Raw genomic sequence first — 23,944 nt, forward strand, 5'->3', positions numbered from 1 at the left:
AGATGGAAAGCTAGAAGTTGGAAGAACTGCATTGCGTGTGACGCAGAATGGATATCTCAGCTTTTGGATTCACTCTGCTCAGCTCTCAGCTTTGGTGTTTTGTGTTTGGTGTTTGGTGTCCTCTTCACTTTGATTTTTATTTGTCTGTTTTTCCGCTTTCATTCTTCAGAGCTGCTCTTTCGGCCTGAATTTTCAGTGACAAATAGAAAAGCTGAATGGATGGAGACAATGACTCTCTAATTCAGTGTAAGAGCTGACTCATCACTTCCCAGGAAGACTTGTGGCAGGTAGGTGATGGTGATCCTGGAACCGGAGATTATCCCAGTCCTCTGTTGCACTGGCAATGGGCAGGTCTGTTTATTTTTCTCTTTTTTCCTGCACCAAATAGTCCTACTCAGGGATGCTGGCATTGGTCCCCACTTCCCTAAAAGAGGGGAAGTCAAAGTTCTTTCCCTTTCAGGACAGAAACTCTCTGATAACAGCCTGGAAGAAGCCTTAATGTGAGTACAGACCACTTCAGTCAGTCTTTTTTTGGTTCTTGGCAGGAGGGGATACTGGGAGTGGATAGACGCCTGATCATCACAGTGCTATCAAGAGCCATATTCTTTATTGGCCCCATCTGTGCCAGAGTTCAGCGGTACCATGAGCCCTAGTGCTAGACTATAAGCCCTTCAATATTAGGAGCTATGTCTTGTACCCCTTTGATTCCCTCAAACTCAGTTGTGCTTAAAGTAGGGCTGAACAAATGTTTGAACTAAATCCTACTGGCTAGTATTAAGACAAATAGCTTATCTTCTTCTTTATGAGAATGGTAGCTCCAGACCTGGACCCTCCCCCTCCAAATCAAAAGCTTCATATTCCCTAGCCCTCTTCACAAAAGATAAATTAAGGCTCAGTTAATTGTTACCATGGTAACATGGAGTGGCCACATTGAGGATCCCCATCATCCATTACTGTCACGAGGTAAAAGAGAGGAGGGGTTTGGGATCATTGTCATGGAGGAAACCATGGAAACAAGCGTTGCTAAGGGAACAGCTCTAAATTCAGAGGAAAGAAATTAGAAGTGGGGAGTGGAAGTCGGTGGGCTCAAGGGCAGGTCATTTTTTCAAAATATATTTCTTTGAGACTATAGCAGCCTCTTTTATTGCTTGCATCTTCTCCCAATTCAGATAGAGCCCAGAATTTAAGAATTTTGAAAACTAGGGCCACAATCAGTTCAAATTCATCTTCATTGGATCTGTAAGGAAAAAGCCAATGAAAGTGGATTTACCCTGATCACACCTCACAATCCTACTGTGTCTCTGAACTCTGCTTCTTTGCCAACCAGTTTCATTTATCACTGGCCAGGCTGCGCGCGAGGCACTGGGAAGAATAATGAGTGAGAGTCCCTGCTCTCATAGTGAGCTTCTAGCAGGGCAGTGGTTTGGGTGGTGGCTTTAGGGCCAGGGTTGCTCATGTAAGCTAGATCAGTCAGTCCTGCAAGCTGACATCCAGAGAGATGCTGTGGTTCTCTCCAAACTCTCTTTGTGGTGCATTTTAGCTTGTCTATTACTTCTCAAAGTTTATCTGCCAGGTCCCTAAGAAAGGCCTGTTTTTCCTAGAAATACCTAGGGTGCTAAGCTCTCCTATTAACCAAGGGGTTACCTTAGTTAGCATTGTTCTCTAATGGTACACTCAGGTCCTTGTCTCTAAAACAATCCAAGGATGAAGGACTAACCCTCCTCTCAACAGTGGCAAAGAGGCACGGGGCTGTTTTTTGTTTTTTGTTTTTTTTGTAAAAGAAATTAAAGACCACACATCCATCTCTGTTTCTTGATAGATTAAAGGATGGGGAAAGGAGATCTCAGCTTTCTGCAGCTGGGAATTTCAGAGCCAGCACCTCACTGGGGGGTGGACTGAAGAGGGTCATAAACAGCCTCTGGGGGAGGAACGCCTCTCCTTTACATCTTCCACAAAAGAACTTCTTGGTTTTTCTCAGACCCATGGCAGAGCTGTGCCCTGTCTCAGGCTGACAGCTGGAAGGGGCTGGGACTCAGAGCTGGGTACTGCCAGTCTTCTCCGTGACTCCCCCACTCCTCCTGCTCCTGAGCGTCTCCATCACCAGGCAAGCCCCCACCCCCATTCTGGATAGAGAGAATAAACCCAAGGATGGAAGGGTGGGCTAAAGAGGAAGTGCTCACAGTTAAAAAGAGAAAGAATTAAAAGCAGCACCATAGGGAAGGGTAATTATCCTTCAGTTGCTGCAGAAATACAATTAGGGCCATGCTCTCTGAGCCGCCAGGATATTGTGGCTTTTGCTAATTAAGGAGCGGATGTGCCCTGCCAGTGCAATTAGAGGCTGGCCCAGGCAGCAGGGGCTTTGCCTCTCCTCCACCAGTGCCACACTGCAAGGGAAATTAACCAGGGAGCCCAGCGTTGTGCCTGCAGGGAGGGGATGACTGGACCAGGATTCCACCAGCCTCCTGTCCACAACCATTTCCCCTTTTCCTCTTCCTGCTCTGCTTACCCCAGCACCACCACTCTGACTTCATTCTGAAGCTTCCAGGGCTCAGTAACCACAGGAAGAATTTTCACCATGGGCCATGCCCATAGGCTTCTAGAAGGGGGAGGCACCAGAAGAGTGGGGTCACAATTTCCAAGCTCTAGTTTCTTTTCTCCATGGTGGTTCAGTGCTTTATGATTAGTAAAGGAAAGAGAGAAATGAGCCACTTGCCTGCTTCCCTTTAAAAATAATTCCCCTGTTTGTAAAGGAAATATGCTCAAATTGGGTGCAGTGGCTCACGTCTATAATCCCAGCACTTTGAGAAGCTGAGGCAGGAGGATCACTTGAGCCCAGGAGTTCAAGACCAGCCTAGGCAATATACTGAGACCTTGTCTTTATTAAAAAAAAAAAAAAAAAATTAGCTGTAGTCCCAGCTACTAGGGAGGCTGAGGTGGAAGAATCACTTGAACACTCGAGTCTGGAAGGTCGAAGCTGGAGTGAGCTGTGATTGCACCACTGCACTACAGCCTGGGTGACAGAGCAAGACCCTGTCTCAACAAAACAAAACAAAACAACTATGTCCATTATAGAAAGTAGAACACTCCAGAAAAAAGGGAAAAGTAAGAAAAAAATAATTTCTCCAGGGAATTCTGAGGTGAGGAGAGGTGTTCAAAGATGAACTTGGTAATAGGAGCAGAGACAACGCCTAGACTGAAGGAGCATCCAGACCGCTGACCTGGTGGCGAGGGGAGGGGGGTGGTCCTTGAACGCCTTGCAGAACTGGCCTGCATACAGAGTGGACCGGCTGGCCCCATCTGGAAGACTAGTGATTTTGTTGTTGTCTTACTGCGCTCAACAACAAATCCCAGTCTGCCTAATGGTGCCAGCCATCGCAGCGGGGTGCAGGAAATGGGGGCAGCCCCCCTTTTTGGCTATCCTTCCACGTGTTCTTTTTTGTATCTTTTGTGTTTCCTAGAAAACATCTCAGGTCACCACCCTGAACACCCATCGGCAGACTCTTCCAGAAACATGGACAAACTATGGTGTGAGCAGGGAAGTGGGGCAGGGTCTCTGTTTTTAGGGAGCAGTGGACTGCTTCCATACCACTGCCTGAAGGGCAGGGGAAGAAAAGCCCTCCTTAATTACTAATTCCCCCAACAATCACTTTGGGGCACCTATAATGGAGGCACCTTGTGACTCCACACCCCGGGGCTCAGGGCCTCATTGTCTGTGGCCCGACAGCCACAGTGTATGCGGGTACCAAGAGGTATGCGCTGGAGACCGAGGTTCCCGGATGTTCAGTGTACCTGGCAGCAGGGGGGACACGCCTGAGCTTGGAGCTTGTCTGGTGCCTACTCCACAGCTGAGGGAGTGGACTTGTGTGTATGGAATTTCTTGGTCCCAGTACCTGCCTCTGTGCTGCTACATCCAGAGTTGTGGCCAAGGGAAAAAAGCCCAGTGCTTGGGGGCCATCCCCCACTGTGGCAGGAATACAATTAGAATTAGTGATCAGAAAAAGCATTTCCCAGCCTTTTATTTATTTATTTATTTATTTTTGAGACAGAGTCTCACTCTGTCCCAGGCTGGAGTGCAGTGGTACAGTCCTGACTCACTGCAACCTCCACCTCCTGGGTTCAAGTGATTCTTGTGCCTCAGCCTCCCGACTAGCTGGGATTACAGGTGAATGCCACCAACTCAGCTAATTTTTTGTATTTTTAGTAGAGAGAGGGGTTTGCTGTGTTGGTCAGGCTGGTCTCGAACTCGTGACCTTAGGTGATCTGCCCACCTCGGTCTCCCAAAGTGCTGGGACTATAGGCATCAGCCACCTTGCCTGGCCTCCCAGCCTTTCTGCCTGGGATCCCTCTGCCTGGGGGGTACCTTGCCCTAAGGTGAGCACCGAGTTACAGTGATGACACTTTCAGTGGAGATTAATTTTCAAGCAACAAATCCAAATGCCCTCCCTATTCCTAAGTATATTCCCACCCTCCTCCATTCATACAGCAGAGGAGACTAAAGCATATTACAAACTAAAGTTGGGGCTTGGGGATTGTACTCATTTAGGGAATGCTAAAAATGCAACCATTAGCTGAGCTCATTCTACCTCTTCCAGTTGCTAGCTGTGTGACCTCTGGCAAGGCACTTGACCTCTCTGAACCAAGTCAGCCCTTCACTTCTACCCAGAGACTGTGGCTGCCTCTGCTTCTGCTGCTCCCTCTCCTACAAACTGGCTCTCTTCTTCTGCACTTCCAGTCTTTTAAATTTCCCTTTACTCCTAACCCTGCCTGAAGCCAGTGGGAAGCCAGTCCTATTAGAAATCTCATTTACACTTCAGAAGTCTGCAAATTGGTGTCACTCAGCAGGTGTCTGTCCTTCACAGCGGGAGAGAAGCCCAGATTGGGCAGGAAGGGCAGAGCTGGAGAACAGGAGAGGAGGGGAGTTGAGTCTCTCCTGGGCAGCCCTCAGCCTCTGGGGCTGGTTTGGAGATGGAACGGGGAGAGATTGTGTCTCAGTGAAACAAGCATCTGGGGAGGGAAGTGGGGTGCATTCCTGATTTGAGGGATGGATATGACAGCCTTTGTTAAGTGGTGGGGGGAGTCCTGGCTCTGAAGTCAAACATGTCCCAGTTTCAATCCTGGCTCCACTGCTTACAAGCTGTGTGACTTTGAGTCAGTCACTTAACATCTCTGAGTCTCAGATTCCTCAACTGTGAAACAATTGATCACATCTACCTTGCTAGGTTATTACGATAAGTAGGCAAGTGAAGTGTCATAATATAAAATAGCATAGGTATATACCCAATATTGGTCTCTTCTGCCTTTTCTTTCATAGTTTTCATGGTTGTCCTCTTCACCAGCCTTGTGCACCCACAAGTCTGCGATCCTGAAATAAGAAAAAATGGAAACCACCATCTTTCTATTAGTCTCCCCTATCATGTAGGAATTTCATCCTATTTAAATATGTATCCTTCCCCTTCCAGATCAGTATCTTGCCCATTTCAGGGGGCTCAATATATATTGAAAGAATGAATATAGACCAAGTCACTCCCCACTTTAAAAATGCTGAAATCAGGGCCTGCAGAGGTTGTGACTTATCTCTTGGTCACTCAGCAAAATAGACAATTTACTACTGTTTTTATTTATTTATTTATTGAAATGGGGTCTGGCTTTGTCACCCAGTCTAGAGTGCAGTGGTGTGATCTCGGCTCAATGCAGCCCCAACCTCCTGGGCTCAAGCAATTCTCCTCCCTCAGCCTCCCGATCAGATGAGACTACAGACACCCACCACCACACCTGGCTAATTATAGTATTTTTTGTAGAGACGGAGTCTCCCTGTGTTGCTCAGGCTGGTCTTAAACTCCTGGTGTCAGGTGATCCTACAACCTTGGCTTCCCCAAATGCTGAAATTACAGCGCAAGTCACAGCGCCCGGCCCTAACTTACTACTTTTTAAGGTAACTTTATTGGAGTCTCAACACAAAAACCTCGGCGATAGAAGGGTCCGGGCATCTGGCCCCTCGCCTTAACTGCATCAGCCGGGTTTAGGAAACAGCCTGATTTCCAGCCCCACCCATCGCAACTGCAGCTGTCAGGTTTCCCGGCTCACGTTTCCCTGGATGAGCAGAGAGGCAGCGTCCTCTGCTGGAAGCTTTAGGTAACTCCACTTTAGCGGCAATTGTCAGTCTCAGCGACAAACTAACACCTAGGGAGATTTTAAAACCTTCCTGTTCAGGCCCCACCCCAGACCAGTTAAATCAGAATCTTGGGGTGGGGTGTGACCCAAGCGTCTGTGGTGTTTTTTTGTTGTTGTTTTTGTTTTATTGTTTTTTGTGTGTGTGAGATGGAGTCTCGCGCTGTCGCCAGGCTGGAGTGCAGTGGCGCGATCTCGGGTTCACGCCATTCTACAGCCTCAGCCTCCTGAACAGCTGGGACTACAGGCGCCCGCCGCCACGCCCGGCCAAATTTTTTTTGTATTTTTAGTAGAGAAAGGGTTTCACTGTGCTAGCCAGATGGTTTCGATCTCCTGACCTCGTGATCCGCCCACCTCGGCCTCCCAAAGTGCTGGGATTACAGGCGTGAGCCACCGCGCCCGGCCTCGTCTGTGTTTTTTAAAGTTCAGCATGTTGAGTCAAGGCTGGGGACCACTGAATGAAGGATTAATTTTATATGTGAGGGAACTCTAGTCTAGAATGGAGCAAGCAACGGCAGAGAATAAAACCCCCCTCGATCAAATCCCTCCAGTCTTCCATTAAAAAATTAGCCGTGTGAGACTTAGCCTGGGCCTGAGAATCCCGGACATTCTCAGGAGTTGGGGGAGGGTACAAAGGTACCTTAATTGTCTTGGTGCCAGGCTGTGTCCTGGTAGGTCCAAAATCCAGCCGCTGCTGGATCAAGAGAGCTAAGAGGCGGGTAGCTGCGTGCATAAAACAAGTACATTATTCACATTTAGTACTGGGTGTGTCGTCAGCTTCATACTCTCCAACACAATGAATCCTAAACTTCGGCATGCCTCAGGATTAGCTATTTCATCAGCTTGTTAAAATGCTGGGCCCCACCCCCTAATTTTCTTAATCCTACCCCTTGACTTTCTGGGCCTCATCCCCTGACTTTCTGGGCCCCACAGCCTGATTTTCTGATTCAGTAGGTCCAACAAACTCCCAGGTAAATGCCCACGCTGCTGGGCTAGGACGACACGTGGAGAACAATTGCTCTAAAAATTGAGCAGATCAACACTCTCTTTCCAGTCTGCACCTGGCCCAGCACCATGGGGATCCCCACAATACCCCCAAAAAGTCCTCAAAATGAGTACACAGGGCAGGCAGAATGGCACTCTGACTGTAGCATAATGATTTGTAAATGCAAAACAGGTCAAGTCCTGTCTCAAGTGTTTTCAGATTGAAAATGCGGAGGCGGAAATGATGGGGTCCTTGAAGTCAGAGCTTGGATCATGGGATTTTCCCCACCAGGCCCCAGCCTAAACAAGCTCTGTTATAAAGGAGCCCTCGTCTTTGTGGAAGGAGGCTTTTTTTTTTTTTTTTTCTTCAAGATGGAGTCTTGCTCTGTCATCCAGGCTGAAGTGCAGTGGCGCCATCTCGGCTCACTGCAACCTCTGCCTCCCGGGTTCAAATGATTCTCCTTCCTCAGCCTTCTGAGTAGCTAGGATTATAGGCAATTGTCACCATGCCCGTCTAATTTTTGTATTTTTAGTAGAGATGGAGTTTCACCGTGTTGGTCAGCGTGGTCTTGAACTCCTGACCTTGTGATCCACCCGCCTCTGCTTCCCAAAGTGTTGGGATTACAGGCGTGAGCCACCGCACCTGGCCTAGGAGGGAATATTTTTACTCAATCCAGAGGCAGCCTCTGGGTAGAAGAGAAGGACTGACTTGTTTCAGCAAGGTCAAGAGCCTTGCCAAAAGTCACACAGCTAGCAGAAGTTGGAGGGTGAGTTTAGTGGTTTCCCTAAGAAAGAAGGGGTATGGGTATTACCATCCACAGTCAAGATGACAGTGTGAGACCACCCTTACAGAATACCTGGGACATCAAGTTTTTTTACTTAGCAATTTTTTTATGATAAATGTAAGTATAGATGGTCCCTGACCTACAATGGCTCAATTTAACATTTTTCAACTTTACAATAGTGCCAAAGCAATACACATTTAGTAGAAACCTTACTTCAAGTGTCCATACATTCTGTTTTTTTATTTTCAGTACAGTCGTGAATAAATTATGTGACATATTCAGTACTTTATTATAACATTTGTGTTAGATGATTTTGCCCAACTGTAGGCCAATGTAAATGTTGTAAGTACATCTAAGGTATGTCAGGCTAAGCTATAGACATTTGGTAGGTTAGATGTATTAAGTGCATTTTCAACTTGTGAATTATAGTGGGTTTATCCGGACATGGCCTCATTGTTAAGTCACAGAGCATCTGTAAATATGGACATCTTAAAAATATGTCATTAAATGAATGCAATGGAGTCTAAATATCATAATGATTTGATACAAATATTATTCATTTTCATTTATTTATTTTTTGTAGAGGTGGGGTCTCACTATGTTGCCCAGGCTGGAGGGTAACACAATCATAGTGCACTGTGGCCTCAAACTCCTGCCCTTCTCAAGTGATCCTCCCACCTCAGCCTCCAAAGTAGCTGGGACTACAGGCATGTGCCACCTTGCCTAGCTTCTTTATTTATTTATTGAGACAGAGTCTTGCACTGTTGCCCAGGCTGGAGGGCAGTGGTGCAATCTTGGCTCACTGCAACCTCTATCTCCGGGGTGCAGGAGATTCTCGTGCCTCAGCCTCCTGAGTAGCTGGGATTATAGGTGCCCACAACCATACCTAGGTAATTTTTGTGTTTTTAGTAGAGACAGGATTTCACCATGTTGGCCAGGCTGGTCTCAAACTTGAGACCTCAGGTGATTCACCCGCCTTGGCCTCCCAAAGTGTTGGAATTACAGGTGTGAGCCACAGCGCCTGGCCTTCATTTTTAAAGTACATGAAAAAACTATTTATGACAATGTTGAGTTTTACCTAAGCACTGTGCTCCCAGAGAACAGCAATGATTAACCCCTTACCCCCTAACCCCACCTCAACCCCGTCTCTCGGGTTCTGGAAATGGCTCACTGCAATGACTGAGATAAAACTCATGGATTCCCCTCTATGGCGATTCCCCACTATACCCTGTTACTAGACCGGATACAGACAGCCCCAATTCCCATTTGCCTCATAAGTGATTAGCTGAAATGCTCGGCCCATTGATCAGCTGGAAAAAAATGCTCATTAATAAAACTTTGGTTAAGCTTTTGTCCTTCCCCAAGGCCTCTGAATTTTGGCCCACCCTCAGCCTAAACCAGCATGAAATCCCTCTGTAACAGCCCCCTTGAGAACAGGCTGGCCTCAGGATAAAGCAATCTCTGATCTACTGCCCCATCCTGTCACTCTCGTTCATCCCACTTGCCTACACCAGGTTCTTTCTAGACTGGTTTACTCCTTCCTATAAAAGAAAATCCCTTTTTGCCTACCCCTTGAGAGTTTGTAGATTTATGGCCTGAGTGTTCTCCCTGTTTAGAGAGTCTTACCACCCTCACCCCACCCCAAAATCATCCTTTTAAATAAAATCTCTCTTTATCAAATCTGGATCTGTTTTTTTATTTGATATAATATACAACATTCTTTTTTTCTTCCTATTCAGCTTCTGCTACGGAGTTTTATCCAAGCATAATATATTTTCATGCTTGGTAATATTTTATGAAGCACCCTATTGTACATTTCTGTCACACAATTATGCAGATAAATTTGAACTTGTTAACTCTAAAAAATTTTCTGTGACCATGAGGTTCTAAGGGTTAATTTTTTTTCCTTCTAGATTGAAATGTTGTTGTAATTATTAGTAGTACATATGATTAAAATACATACATAGCATTTCATTATATGAGAGAATCTTTAAACATAAAAGTTAATTGATCTTCATTAAAATGTCATGGAAAATATATCTTTGAAGGAGATGGATTGAGCCAGTTATTTTTCCATAAATTTGTGAGTCCAGAGATGAATATCACTTTTTGTAAGAATGAGACAGAGGTGAGTCTGTTGTTTTGATTTTATAGTTGTAAGCCTGATAGACATTGTTTACATTAAAACCATAGAGAAACGGGAAGGGTTTTAGTCTGGCAATTCTCCCACTTCTTTTAAATTCCTGATAATTATCTATACTCAAGTATTTATTTATTTCTTTATTTATTTTTATTGGAGACAGGGTCTGTCTGGCTCTGTCACCCAGGCTGGAGTGCAGTGGCTCAATCATAGCTCACTGTAACCTCTAACTCCTGGACTCAAGGGATCCTCCCACTTCAGCCTCCCCAGTAGTTGGGACTGTAGGCACACACCTCCGCATTTATTTATTTTTGTGAAGACAGGATCTTGCTATGTTGCCCATGCTGGTCTCAAACTCCTGGCCTCAAGCAGTCCTCCAGCCTTGGTCTCAAGAAAATGTTTTTAATGACCTAACGACATGATTAGATCCTCCTTGGATCTTGGTGAAAGCAAAGAATGAGAAACCACCTGACTTGTAGAAGGATTTCTTGCCCCGTCCTTGACAATAATTAATACATTATTTAGAATTGCCCTATTGTTTCTCCTGGAGACTTTTATTTCCCAAGGTAATGCAGCAGAGCAAGATTTAGAACAGGTGCAGTGTGAATTGCCTTTGAAAAGTGGGAGACTGCCGGTTACACAGGAGGAGAGGGAAGCTGAACCCCAAAGACCCCAGGCATATTCTGAGGCCCAGCACCATGGAAGTTGAGGATCTGGATATTGACTCTCTTAAAACTCTCCTTGGCTGGGTGTGGTGGCTCACGCCTGTAATCCCAGCACTTTGGGAGGCCAAGGTGGGTGGATCACGAGGTCAGGAGTTCGAGACCAGCCTGACCAACCAACATGGTGAAACCCTACCTCTACTAAAAATACAAAAATTAGCTGGGCATGGTGGCGCGTGCCTGTAATCCCAGCTGTTCTGGAGGCTGAGGCAGGAAAATCACTTGAACCCGGGAGGCAGATGTTGCAGTGGGCCGAGATTGTGCCACTGCATTCCAGCCTGGGTGACAGAGTGAGACTCCATCTCAAAAACAAAAAAACAAAACAAAACTCTCCTTGCCCCAGATTTACCTCCCACAGTCCCCATGCCTGAAGACTACTGTCCTATAACCCCTTCCCCTCTGCTCTCTGATCAACGCTGCCTCCTAAGTAGCATTTGAATCTGTCATTTCAAATGCTACTTAGGTGGGGAGCTCTTTATCCTCCACACCACTCTGGACATCATGATCTTCCAAATTTCCACAAACACTCCCCCACTCCTTTCTCCAGTCCTCATCCGTTCCTCTCTGTGCTGCAGCCAGAACAAGTTTTCCCAAATGCAGATTCACTGGTAAACCATCTATGGCTTAAATCCCTCTGCCTCCCCAAAGCCTTCAGGGGCCTGGGTAAAAGGATTGATCTCTCTTGTGACCTCATCCCTTGTCCTGCTTCCCTCAAATTTGTACTCCCATCAGAAAGAGCTCCTAGCTTATTTCTCATCACAGGTACCTTTCCAAATCACTTCTGCTTGCAAAATGGGAACTAAGAGAAGTCAGACTGCTTGGGTAAGGATCTTTGGACTCTAGGTGTTTCTCCTTAATTTAAGTGTCAATTTCCTTAACTGTAAAACTGAAATAATAGTAAGGTCATTGTACAAATTAACTGAGTATTTTGCCTGGCACATCATTCGTGCTCACATAATACATGTGAACTGTTTATTATTGTTCTTGTTATTACTCATGTTACACTGAATTTTCTTTCTTTCTTTCTTTCTTTTGAGACGGAGTTTTGTTCTTGGTGCCCAGGCTGGATGGAGTGCAATGGCGCGATCTCGGCTCACTGCAACCTCCGCCTTCTGGGCTCAAGCGATTCTCCTGCCTCAGCCTCCCGAGTAGCTGGGATTACAGGCGCCCGTCAACGCCCAGCTAATTTTTGTATTTTTGGCAGAGATGGGGTTTCATCATGTTGGTCAGGCTGGTCTCAAACTCCTGACCTCAGGTGATCACCTGCCTCGGCCTCCCAAAGTGCTGGGATTACAGTCGTGAGCCACCGCGCCCCGGCCTCATGTTGCACTGAATTTTCTGTTAACCTTGCTGTTTCCCTGCTGTTAGATAAACAAGTCAGGATGCTTGTGTGTTTATTCTGTGCCTCCCACTCCAAGCCCACGTAGGAACTTAATACTTAGGAGTCAAGTGTTGCAAAAGAATAAATGAAAAAGCAGCGCTGACGGAGGAAACCTGACTTTCAAAGTCTCTCTTTAGTGCCTACTGTGTATATTATTTCCTTGAATCCCAGAACACCCGAGGAGGTAAGGGCCGATGTTCCCAATCTGCAGATGTGGGTGTACTCAGTAAGTCATTCGGCCTTTGGTGGTACCAGGCTTACAGGAGCCCACATCCCGACCCAGGTAGAGGAGTGGATTGGAGCCGGGGAACACTGATGGGACCGGGCAGGGACGACAGGAGGTCAGTCTCCCGTCCCTTCTCTTTAAAATTTCCCGCCAGTCTGCCCGGCTCGCAGCACGAGTTACGCCCTCTTCAGGAGTCCCTCCCCTTCTGCTCTTGCCCGCCTCCCCGCTGCCAGGCAGGCTCGACCAATCAGAAGAGGTCTTGGGCGGGCGCTGCCGTCTAGCGAGCCAATAGGCGAGCAGTCGGAGCCGGGCTTGCCCGGGCATGTGGGAGCTGCCGGCTTTCCGGACGCCACGTGCGGACCGGAAGAGACGCGCCGGGCTTCAGGTGAGATCCAGGACCCTGCGCCGGGGCGGCGGGGTCGGGCGGGCTGAGGCCGCGTGTCCCGGGTCGCAGGTCCCCGCGCGTTGTTTCCGCCCCGGCCTGCGGCGGGGACGCCTGAACTGGGCTGACCCTGCCCTACCGGCCCGCAGAAAAGCAGGCCGGGCGCCGCCTGTCTCCAGCCCTCGCTCTGCTCGGGGGTCCAGGGCCAGAGGGGGCGGCGCTGGTCGTTGGGACTCGGCCCAGCTGCCGCGGCCAGCAAGTGACCAACGCCCGAGTCCTTCCCGGTGAGATCAGGCCTCCCACGCGTCACGCCTGGGAGAACGCCAGCCGGCGGGGAGGTCGTGCCAGGATAGCAGACTTTAGTTGTTGTTCCGTGGACTTTTTAGCAGCACAGGGGACCTTATCGAGCCAGGTTTTTTTCAGATTTGGGCGATTATCAGAATTGTGGCTTGAGGGTAGGGGTCGTCCGCGCTCTTTTTAAAAATCTACATTCTCAGGCCCCTTTCCCCAAAATAGCAATTAGGACGGTGTGGGAGTGGGCCTGAAAATCAGCCTTTTATCAGATGTCATCTGGTAATTAACTACATTTGGGAAGCCCTTATCTAATTCACAGCCCTCGGTTGATGGTGAAGAGACGTGACTTGCACCAGATCATCTAGCTACTTAGTGCCAGAGGAGGGTCTAGAACTGCCCTCTGCCTTTCTGATCAGCCAGCAGGTTGGTGGCTCTCATGCCACCGAAGATTCTGACTTCTTGGTTCCTTTGGGGCCTTTGCTCCATTGACACTGCAGCTGGGACCCTTTTTTTAGGCCAGAACCCCCTCTCTGCCTGAAGGCCGGGTGTCTGACCCCCAGAGCGCTGGCTCCAGGCTAGAGAAAGGCTTCTGTTTGTCCTTGTTGAAAGGGTTGTTTTATCTGAGCGGAACTTCTCTCCAGCTTCACTGAGCTACATTTGGGCCCCCAAAGATGTGTGTCCTTGATGACTGTTGGTTTTGACGTGTCAGCATGTAGCAGGAGGAGCCGCGGACAAAACCCCACAGAGGTAGTGAAGGAATTAGCTTTTAATCAGCTGGAAACATCGGCAGACTAGCATCTCAAAATCCGAGCTTGCTGAGTGCACAATTTCTGTCCCTTTTAAGGACTCACAACACTAAAGATTTTACATGAAAGGGCCATGATTGATTGAGCAATCTAGGGGGTATGTGACAGGGACTGCATGCACTGGTAGTCAGAGTGAAACAGAACAGAACAAGAAATTTCACAGTGTCCTTCCATACAATGTCTGAAATCTATGGATAACATCGGCTGCTAGGTCATGGGTTGAATTTTAACTATCAGGCTAAGGTCAGGCAGGCCCAGGCCTGGTTTTGGGTCTGGTGCGTGGCGCCGGGCTGCCTGCCTTTGGTTTTGCTTCCTTGTTTCTTCTTAAAACAGGTACTGAGTATAAAATAATATAGAACAATATGAGGGGGAGGTCTCTTTCTCTCTTCTCTTAAGCAAGGTCAGGGTGTTTGGAAAAGGACTGCTTTCCTCTCTTGAAATAGGAGGCTACAGAGACCTTTTCTCAGATAACTTAATTTCTGGCTTCTTTAAAACCTTGTCAGTAGGATCAGGAAAGCCACCCACCCTACTCCTAGCCTCAGCCCCTCACAGAGAAAGGAGGGGACTATCCGCCAGCCCCCTTTCCCAAATTAGTTATTAGCAGGGTGGGCATTGGGCTTCTTAGGCTTTTTTCTCCCATTGCTGGGCTGAGGCAGATTAAGGTTCTGAATTTGTCAGTTCCAAGATGTGACTGTCAATATGAGGAAGTTGGTTACAGTTAAGACCTTTTTAAGAGAGAGACCTTTTCTCCTGGAAAGGATGGGATGAGCAAGCAGGGTGGATGAGTCAGGATGGGTCAGGTCTGGATGAGTCAAGTCAGGATGCGGTGCCCTGCCCTAGAGTGTGGGGATTCTTTATGCAAATGCTGGCATCATCAAACCTGGCATTTCACCTCACCTCCCACCCCCTTCCCGTTTCTCTTAATCTCTGCTGCTACTGCTCAGGTTTTCATCTTCTCCAGACCTCTATCTACACCCTTCTGAAGAGGACCTGCCACATGCTAGCTTCTAAAATGGCTGTTGGGGAAGGGACAGAGACAATCAAGGCTCTAACCTGCCTTCTTACAGCTCTGAGGTAGACTGTGTGTACCAATGGACTTTGAAGGGTGTAATAATTCTCAAATTGTGCTATAAGAGCTCAGCACAGAGGGATGAATTTCTTTGCTCCCCAGCTAGACTTAGTGTCCTGAGTCAGGGCTACTGTGGGATATTTCAGTGACCTCCATAGGTGCCTCTGGGGCTCCCCCACTCACTTGGCCAGTAGAGACCAATTCAGGGGACACCAGATTGGGGTAGGGGTGGCTTGTGGAAGGGCCACCAGAGTAAGAAACAGAAGATGAAATGGTGCAAAGGAGAGAGGAGCGAGGAGCAGTGCCTCCAGCATGACCCGCCTTATGCTGTACACCCCAGTGACTTGAGGCTGCTGGTGGGCCCTCTTCCTCCACCCTGGGTTAGTCCTTTTTCAGGCCTTTGCCCCTGACATGGCCACTGATTCTTCTCCCTTCTACCTGGAAGGTTACTGTTGTACATGCACACAGATTTAGCCTCTTCCAGGAAGCCTCCAGAGAATTGTCCTCCAGCCTGTTTTGCCTCCCTAGCACCTCTGCTTCAGCCCTTAACACACTTTATGCTTGGTTTCTGTCTCCACCATGAAACTAAACTTCTTGGAGTCCAGGATCCACCTGTGCAGCCACCCAGCATCTGGCACAGTGGAGACCCGAGAGAGCCTCAGTATGGCATTGGCCTGTGCAACCCAGTGGGACAGAGTTTCTTCCAGAAGGGCTTCTGGGTGGTGGCAGAACAGTAGCTGAGTCTGAAAGAGCAGGAGGGCTGTGAGTGGGAAGGGAGGCTGTGGCTTGGGAAAGGGCAGTGAGTCTAGGCGGAGGGCTGTGAGTGGGAAGGGAGGCTGTGGCTTGGGAAAGGGCAGTGAGTCTAGGCGGAGGCTGCTCTGGCCTGAGAAGAGCTGGTTACCAACCACGGGCTAGAGTCTAACCTCTCTGGGAGAAGGAGCAGTGGTTATTGAGCCCCTACTGTTTAGAATATAGGAAGACCCCAGCATACCTTGTGTCGTTTCCTCTTCACACAGTAGAGGGGGTGGTAGGATCATTTTACATGCCTGAAAACTGAAACTTAGCAGTTTAGGTAATTTACAAAGAGCTGAGTTAGGCCAAGTATGGTGGCCCATGCCTGTAATCCCAGCACTTTGGGAGGCCGAGGCAGGCAGATCACCTGAGGTCAGGAGTTTGAGACCAGCCTGTCCAACGTGGCAAAACGCCACCTCTATTAAAAATACAAAAATTAGCCAGGCGTGGTGGTGCATGCCTGTAATCCAGCTACACAGGAGGCTGAGGCAGGAGAATCGCTTGAAGCCGGGAGGCGGAGGTTGCAGTGAGCCGAGATCACGGCACTGCACTCTAGCCTGGGTAACAAGAACGAAACTCCGCCTCAAAAAAAAAAAAAAAAAAAAGCCAAGTTAAACCCTGCTCTGCCTGACTTCAAAGCCCTAGTTTGTTTGATCTGTTAAAAATGTACTGACTGACTTGGCATAACAAACGAGATACGCTTTCCAAGCTATGGCCTCAGCTGTTGGGAAGATGCTGGGTTTTGCAAACTCACATGAACATCAGACATTTCCTGTAGCAGCAATGAGCGAGAGCACCTCTTATCCTAGCATTCAGTGACGAGGGCTTAAAGTCCGCTGGGTGGGAGCCCACCACAGAAATCTGCAAGCACTTCAGATCAGGACTTTTAAATGTTTCTAGATGCTGTGGCGATTAATGAATTACAAAGTCAGGTAAAGAAATTACACTTAAAGGCTGGACACGGTGGCTCATACCTGTAATCCCAGTAGTTTGGGAGGCCGAAGTGGGCGGATCACTTGAGCCCAGTTTAAGACCAGCAGGACAACATGATGAAACCCCATCTCTACTAAAAATACAAAAAAAGTAGCCAGGTGTGGTTGTGTGCACCTGTAGTCCCAGCTACCCAGGAGGCTGAGGTGGGAGGATCACTTGAGCCCTGCAGTGAGCTGTGATCACGCCACTGCACTTCAGCCTGGGTGACAGAGCGAGAACTTATCTCAAAATAAATAAATTAATTAAACAAATAAATTACAGTTTGTTAACATATTACAAAAAAATACAACTATTCAGTTACTGCGGGCTTCCTATGAAATTCTTTCTCCAGGTTCTGCTGAGGATCTGTGCCTTCATATTTCAAAAAAGTATTTCTTAAAAAAGGCTATACAGTTTCTATAACCTTTATCTTCCTATAACCATACCTCTGTCAAAGTCTGATGCTTCTTAGCTAAAAATCACAGCAGAGAAAAAGTCCACTGCTAACAATATTGGACTCCGCCGTGGTTTGAGGTTGAGGGTGTGGATTCTGGGTTCCTACCAGCCTTTGGCTTTTACTAATGGGGCAAGTTTCTTCACCTCTGTGCCTCAGTTTCTTACCTGTAAAATGAAGATGATAATACTTTGTTCAGGTCATTGAGCAGACTGAGTGATTCCATGTAGTATTTACAACAGTGATTCGCCTGTGTTTACAGTATGAATGCTTTTATTAGTGAAATGGGTCCTCAACTCAATCTGGGAGCCACGAGCTACGGTGCAGGGCTCTCGGGCATCCCCACCGTGGTGCACTGCAGGGAGGGAGGGTGGGTGGGCTGCCTGGCACACTCTCACCCAACCCCTCTGCCTGTGTGTTCTGTCTTCAGGCTGCTGCCCCATTGGAAGATTACTCCCCAGGCTTCCCTTGCCCCAAGCAGTGAGCTGACTGGAATGGTACCCCGGGAGGCCCCTGAGTCTGCTCAGTGCCTGTGCCCTTCCCTCACCATCCCAAATGCCAAGGATGTGCTTCGGAAGAGGCACAAGAGAAGGAGCCGACAGCACCAGCGGTTCATGGCCCGGAAGGCCTTGCTGCAGGAGCAGGGGCTGCTGAGCATGCCTCCAGAACCAGGGTCCTCCCCACTGCCCACCCCTTTCGGGGCAGCAACAGCAACTGAAGCTGCCAGCAGCGGGAAGCAATGTCTGAGGGCTGGATCTGGCAGTGCCCCATGCAGCAGAAGGCCTGCTCCCGGGAAAGCCTCAGGGCCCTTGCCCAGCAAGTGTGTGGCTATCGACTGTGAGATGGTGGGCACGGGACCCCGAGGACGGGTGAGCGAGCTGGCCCGCTGTTCCATTGTGAGCTACCATGGCGATGTCCTCTATGACAAGTACATCAGGCCTGAGATGCCCATCGCTGACTACCGTACTCGCTGGAGTGGCATCACTCGGCAGCACATGCGCAAGGCTGTCCCCTTCCAGGTGGCCCAGAAAGAGGTAAGGGGAGGGATGCAGACTTGTTTGGGAGGTGTGGTGGGCTGGAAAGAGCCACCCTGGGTTTGAATCACCACTTTGCTTCACTGGGGGCAAGAAACCTTGGGAAAGTCACCTAACTGCTCCAAACAGTAGGTTCCTTCTCCATAGAACAGGGGAAATAAAAATAAAATCCTGACCTTGCCTCCAGATAAGGATTGCTGGCCTGTTGCACAGGACAATGTAGAAAGGCTACACCAACTGTAAGGTGATAAATAGCTTACATTTTAGAGTTTGCTTTCTGTTATAAAAGTTGTATAAAATTTGTAAAGCCCACAGTGGCATCACATTCAGGTATGGATGTTTTGGCATATTTCCTTATGTTAGTTTCTTAGTGCTTAGAAAAAATTAATTAGTGGTTGGGACCACACTGATGCACCAGGAATTCCCAAACATGCTTGACCTTAGAAACACCTAAGGCCTTTTTAACAATCTAGGATCCTTGTCCCCAGTTCCCTCCATAGAGTTCCTGATCCATTAGGCTTGGGGAGGGCTCTGACCCACGTTCCAAAAAATCATCGCACTGTGCAGACTTGCACCATAAAGCCACAGGGCTTAAGGGGAAGTGGAGAAAGGGAACAGTATTAAAAAGGCCATCAGTGACACCCCAGAAATAAGACAGAAACCTAATAAAAAGGTAGTCCAGTTTTACGCATCTTGTTTCTTCTTTTTTTTTTTTCTTATTCCACACATCTTAAATGGTTAAGAAATGCACAATACACCAATAAGTATGGCACTTTACCTTGAAAAAGACCTGAACTTGCTTGTGGAAACAGGAGTCAGAAAGGTTGCAGCTTGAGTTTCTGTGAAGTGGTTGAAGGAGAGTTCTTTGAAGTCAGACAGGAAGTGTGACACCAGCTGTGGATGGGTGTGGCTCATCACACAGGTGAACCAGGGTTGCTGGGAGATGTTTGGGCTGTGTGCATATTGTGTATGCCCTCTTGGCTTAGTTCAGTTGGATGCAGTTTTCTGCGTTCATTCAGTGTTTCTCAAGGATGAAATTATGCATAAGCAAAGGTGAAATTTGCATTGTTCTCAAAATGTGTCATACATCAATTGCATTGAGACAAATCTGCATTTTCTAAACAAGCCTTGTAACAGAACCACTTTTTAACACTTCTGGGTTATTCTTGGGATTAGGCAAGGTTGGGAAATACTGGTGTACACTATCTCGTGTCCTACTTTTTCACATAACATTGTGGCCCGAGCATTCCTTTGAAATGATCGGAGGTTATTTTATGTATCAAGCAGGCCAATCAGTAAGAGTAGCAACAAGAGGGGAGGTGTGTGGTGAACCCTCCAGCTCCTTGGTCCCTTCCATTGACCTGGTTGGTGGTGGTCCCAAGAGCAGGACCACTTTTTGTCTGCCCAGACTCTGAGCCACTGTGGGGTGTGCTTCATCTCTTTCCACTTCATGGCTGACTTGGGGGGAGGGGCAGTGTGGTGAGTGACCAGCATGGTGGCATGTCCCTACTTTAAAGTCTCAGTGCATCTTATCCATCTGCCATGAAAGCTGGGTTTAGGGATAAACATATGTTACCAGCAGAGGTAGGCTGTGGAGGCCCGCAGCTGGTGATAAGGAGAGCCCAAGCCCAGCTAAGAGGGCTAGAGGGGGTTGCTGGCCCATGGCCCTGGGCGTGGTCTCCCTGGTGTATGAGGAGGGCCACCCAGCAGGGAAGGGAGGTACACATTGTGCAGGCGGCCAGAGCTGAGCAAGAGAGCAGGTTAAGAGGGTGAGGAGGAGTTGGTACACAGCAGGGCAAGGGGGCAGAGTCCTGAAGACAGGGATAATGGCCCTTAATGCTCATAAGAGCTGCTGCTATGGTGTGTCTACCAGTGACAGGCACGGTTCTGTTGACTTCACCCAGCTGGTCTTTATTGATCACCTCCTGTGATAAGTAAATAATCAATAAATGTAATGCTTTCTACTACAGGAAAAAGATAGGCATTAAAAAAAAAAAGAATAAATGTGACGCTTTCCTTGGAGCATCACTAAGAAGTCCAACATGGTCCCTGCACTCACAGACCTTACAGTGCGGTGGGGGAGAGTTGGGTGGAGTGGGAGGCCTGGTGACGTCTTCCAGGCTGAGAGGAGAGCCAACGCCAGCAATAGAGTTCCTTGTATCTGGTAACAGGAAGACTTCCATCTGTGACCTCGTTTAGTCCTTAGAGCCACCCCACGGAATGCTGCTGGCAGTGTTCCCCTTTGACAGGTGCAGAAGACATAGGTATGCCCCTGGGTACAGACAGTAGAAGGGTCTGGGTTCAGACTTGGGGCAGCATGGTTGACTGTGGAGCTCGTGATCTCCCCACTCGGTGCTGCCTCCCTCCACAGGGATCCATGCACCTATTGGCCAGGGGTTCTCAGGGCGTGTCTCCTGCCAACCTGACGGGGTGTGGGGTGACCTCCCTGACTCCTCTTTCTGCTCACAGATCCTTAAGCTCCTGAAGGGCAAGGTGGTGGTGGGGCATGCGCTGCACAACGACTTCCAGGCGCTCAAGTATGTCCACCCTCGGAGCCAGACCCGGGATACCACCTATGTCCCAACCTTCTTCAGCGAGCCCGGCCTCCACACCCGGGCCCGGGTCTCTCTAAAGGACCTGGCCCTGCAGCTGCTGCACAAGAAGATCCAGGTGCGTGGTGGGAGAGTGGCTGGAAGCGAGGGAGGCCCGCCTGGCCTCCATGCCACCTGAGCCACAGACAAGGCTTTGGGCTGTGTCTCCAGCCTCCTTGTCATTCTCTTCCCTAGTCCAGGTCCAGGGACCTTGCTTAAATGGGTCTCCCTCCTGCACACGCAGCTCCAGGTGTTTCTCTCCATGATCCTTCTTCCCCAGTGTGTACCGCGATTCTCCCAGAACACATTCTCCTAGGCCGATCTCTTCCAGATCTGTCCCCTGCCTAACTCTTGGTTCTTGCATCCCTGAAGGATGGTCTCCCATCCCCTACTACCAGACATAGAGCCAGTACCTCTTGCTCCTGTTGGGCTTCACATTTATTATTCATCTGATCTGCAAGCCTTTGAAGCAAGAGATTTTTAGCATGCCTTATATTTGAGGAAAACAGGCTTGGAGAAGCTGCATGGCTTATGGTGTACAGTTGAGGTTCCATCCCTTTTCTGTGAACCTCCATTCTGAGCATACGTATTCTTGGGCCTGCACAAAGAGCCCCGGGAAACTGGCCTTGCTTCTTGGGGTAACAGGCCTCTCACTAGGCCTGCAGGCAGTGATATGTTGGCTCTCGTCAGTAGGTGGGCCAGCACGGGCACTCATCAGTAGAAGATGCCACGACAGCCATGGAGCTCTACCGGCTGGTGGAGGTGCAGTGGGAACAGCAGGAGGCCCGCAGCCTCTGGACCTGCCCCGAGGACAGAGAACCTGACAGCAGCACAGACATGGAACAGTACATGGAGGACCAGTACTGGCCCGATGACCTGGCCCACGGCAGCAGAGGAGGAGCCAGGGAGGCACAGGACAGAAGGAATTGAGAAGGGGGCGGGGCTCCCTGGCTGGGCTTCCGGTGTGGCCGGTAGGAAGTGGGGGCCAGGAGAGCAGCGGGCACTCCTTCCTGGGCAGGGTGGGGCAGGATGCAGTGAGCCAGCCCCAGGGCCAGAGGAGTTGGGGTCATCTGTTACCTTGACACCCTCTGCTCACAGCATAGCCCTCTCTCTCTCCAGGGCTGTTGGTTCTTTCTCCTGACTCCTGTGGTTTTGCTAATGGCACTTTACAGACTCCATGGAGATGTCAGGTGGACCATCTTCTAGGGCCCAGCAGGAGTAGGGAATGTGCCAACAGACTGCCCAGGTTGCCGTGGCCTTCCCCACCCCCCAGATCTCCTGAGTCATCGTGCTGTGCTAATGAAAGGGATCATATCATCCTCTCTGGGGATGGTGGGTGGGGGTGTCAATATCCTGGAGCTCCCTTACCCCAACTCAATGACTTGGGGTAAAGTTCTCTTCCTTTTGTTGCCTACCTCTTCCTCCACTCATTTGGGTTCAGAATAAACATGCCCTGAAGTTAAAGAGGAGTTAAGTCCTAAAGGAGGCATTTCTTCCCCACCTCCCTGACCTGGAACTCTGGCTACAGCCATTGTAGGAACTCCGTGCCTGGCCTGTCAGCTCCCTGCTAGGCTACGGTGGAATAGCAGAGCCCACAGGCTTCTCGTGGGGAGTTGGCTCCTTAACATGCTTGGCAACAGAAAGCCTCAGGCACAGCTCAGGGAGGAGGGAAGGCAGGTAAGCTTTGGACGAGAACTGGCATATTTATTTTGACCCAAATCAGGGATTTCCCCAGTCCACCCCGTACTGGGCTCTTAAGCAAAAGTCTGAGAAACAAGACAGTGGTTTGAATTCTGGGGCCTTTGTGTAGAATTGTGCCTGACCTTTATTTATTTATTAAGAGCAGGGCCACTCGTCTAGGGGAGTGGAGTCTGCGTGTCTCCTGGGGCTGGGGCAGGGCATTGGCGGTTATGCAGTGGCCCTGAACCTGGTCTGGTGCCCCCTCAGCTCTTTGACAATCACTGTGGCTGTTGGGTTTTCTCCCATTTCTAAAAATTTTCTCTTCTTTCCTAAGTGACAGTTTTGAAGTATTGGATAACCAAGAGCTCAGGTCACACAGACCTTGGAGCCCCACCTTTGCTTGCAGCTTAGCTTTGAGATACTAAGCAAGCGAGGGACTTCACTCTTAAGCCTGTTTTTTCCCCATCTGTAAAATGGGGATAGTGGTACGGCCTACCTCATAGGGTTGTAATGAGCACTAAATGTGAAGTGCTTGGCACAGTGCCTGGCACATGGTGAGCCACAGCTACTGTGAGTTTCTGTTTATCCCTTTTTTTTTTTTTTAAGCCTAAAAAAGGGCCACAACATTGTTTATTCTTTGAGAATTTGTTGTAACTTCTTCAGGATAACACCTGAGTCCACAGGCTGAGCAGCTGTGGCCCAGACAGAACTGCTCCGGCTTGGTTGTTCCAGCAGGTGGGGCGCTGGCCTCGGTGAGGGCACAGCAGCAAGGTTCACGGATATCCGTGTGTCTTGTTTGTGGCCACCAGGCACAGGTTTGGCTTCCGGTCAGTGTCCCGACACTGTGCGGGAGGTGACAACAGAGCAAAGCAGCACAGGGGTCAGGGAGGTAGGGACACTGCTGAAATCACACTACCCCACCCTCAGCTGAAGCCCCACGTTCCACAAACTTGGGGTCATAGATTGTCCAGTCACTGGCTCCCTCCCTGTCAGCACAGCACAGAGGAAGGGGCTAACTGAATCTTTTACCACTTCTGGCCTGGCTCCAGAACTTTGTTCTAGATTCCTTAAAAGTCGGTAGCTGATGTCAAACTCAACTGAGCAGCAGCTTTGATCCCTTGGTCTGGGGGTCGAAGGAAGATGGCGCTGTTATCAGCGGGGAAATGTACTATTTAAGATCAGCTTTGTTGTAAAACCATTTGTTCTAGAATAAAACTCAATTGGAAAAGTGGGTGAAGTGGCCCTTCCTGTGAATTCTCAAGCTGGGATTGGAGGGTGGCTCACTGGGGGTTTGGGAGGGGGACTGGGGCACTAAGCCTTGCTGGGTGCTTTGGCCTTCGGGAAGGCAGTTTTCAAGAGGATGCAGTGGGCTCCAGCAAGAAACTAGCAGAGCTACAGAATTTAGATACTTTATTTCTTATTGCCCTATTACAGAGCACAAGTTTTGTGTTTTGTTTTTTGTTT

General features: G+C 48.9%; 1 protein-coding gene and 1 non-coding gene across 4 annotated transcripts; both read left to right on the forward strand.

Moving 5' to 3' along the window:
• Positions 1-19: 19 nt before the first annotated feature.
• Positions 20-23,711, forward strand: AEN (apoptosis enhancing nuclease). 3 transcript variants are annotated; one of them, XM_055362926.2, is made up of 4 exons: positions 20-287; positions 17,606-18,209; positions 20,679-20,879; positions 21,494-23,711. In XM_055362926.2, exons 2-4 carry the CDS (start codon positions 17,670-17,672, stop codon positions 21,728-21,730), a joined length of 978 nt encoding a protein of 325 aa, XP_055218901.1. In that variant the 5' UTR covers positions 20-287; positions 17,606-17,669; the 3' UTR covers positions 21,731-23,711. The 3 variants fall into 3 exon arrangements, with proteins under 3 accessions (XP_055218901.1, XP_004056771.3, XP_018866687.4); XM_004056723.5 differs by lacking the exon at positions 20-287 and adding an exon at positions 12,700-12,791; XM_019011142.4 differs by lacking the exon at positions 20-287 and adding an exon at positions 12,774-13,072.
• On the forward strand, positions 3,268-3,377 carry MIR7-2 (microRNA mir-7-2). Its single transcript, NR_106242.1, has one exon. It is a non-coding gene; the product is annotated as a microRNA mir-7-2 (primary transcript).
• Positions 23,712-23,944: the final 233 nt, after the last annotated feature.

This window comes from Gorilla gorilla, chromosome 16 (genome assembly GCF_029281585.2).
Source record: "Gorilla gorilla gorilla isolate KB3781 chromosome 16, NHGRI_mGorGor1-v2.1_pri, whole genome shotgun sequence".
NCBI classification, from domain to species: domain Eukaryota; kingdom Metazoa; phylum Chordata; class Mammalia; order Primates; family Hominidae; genus Gorilla; species Gorilla gorilla.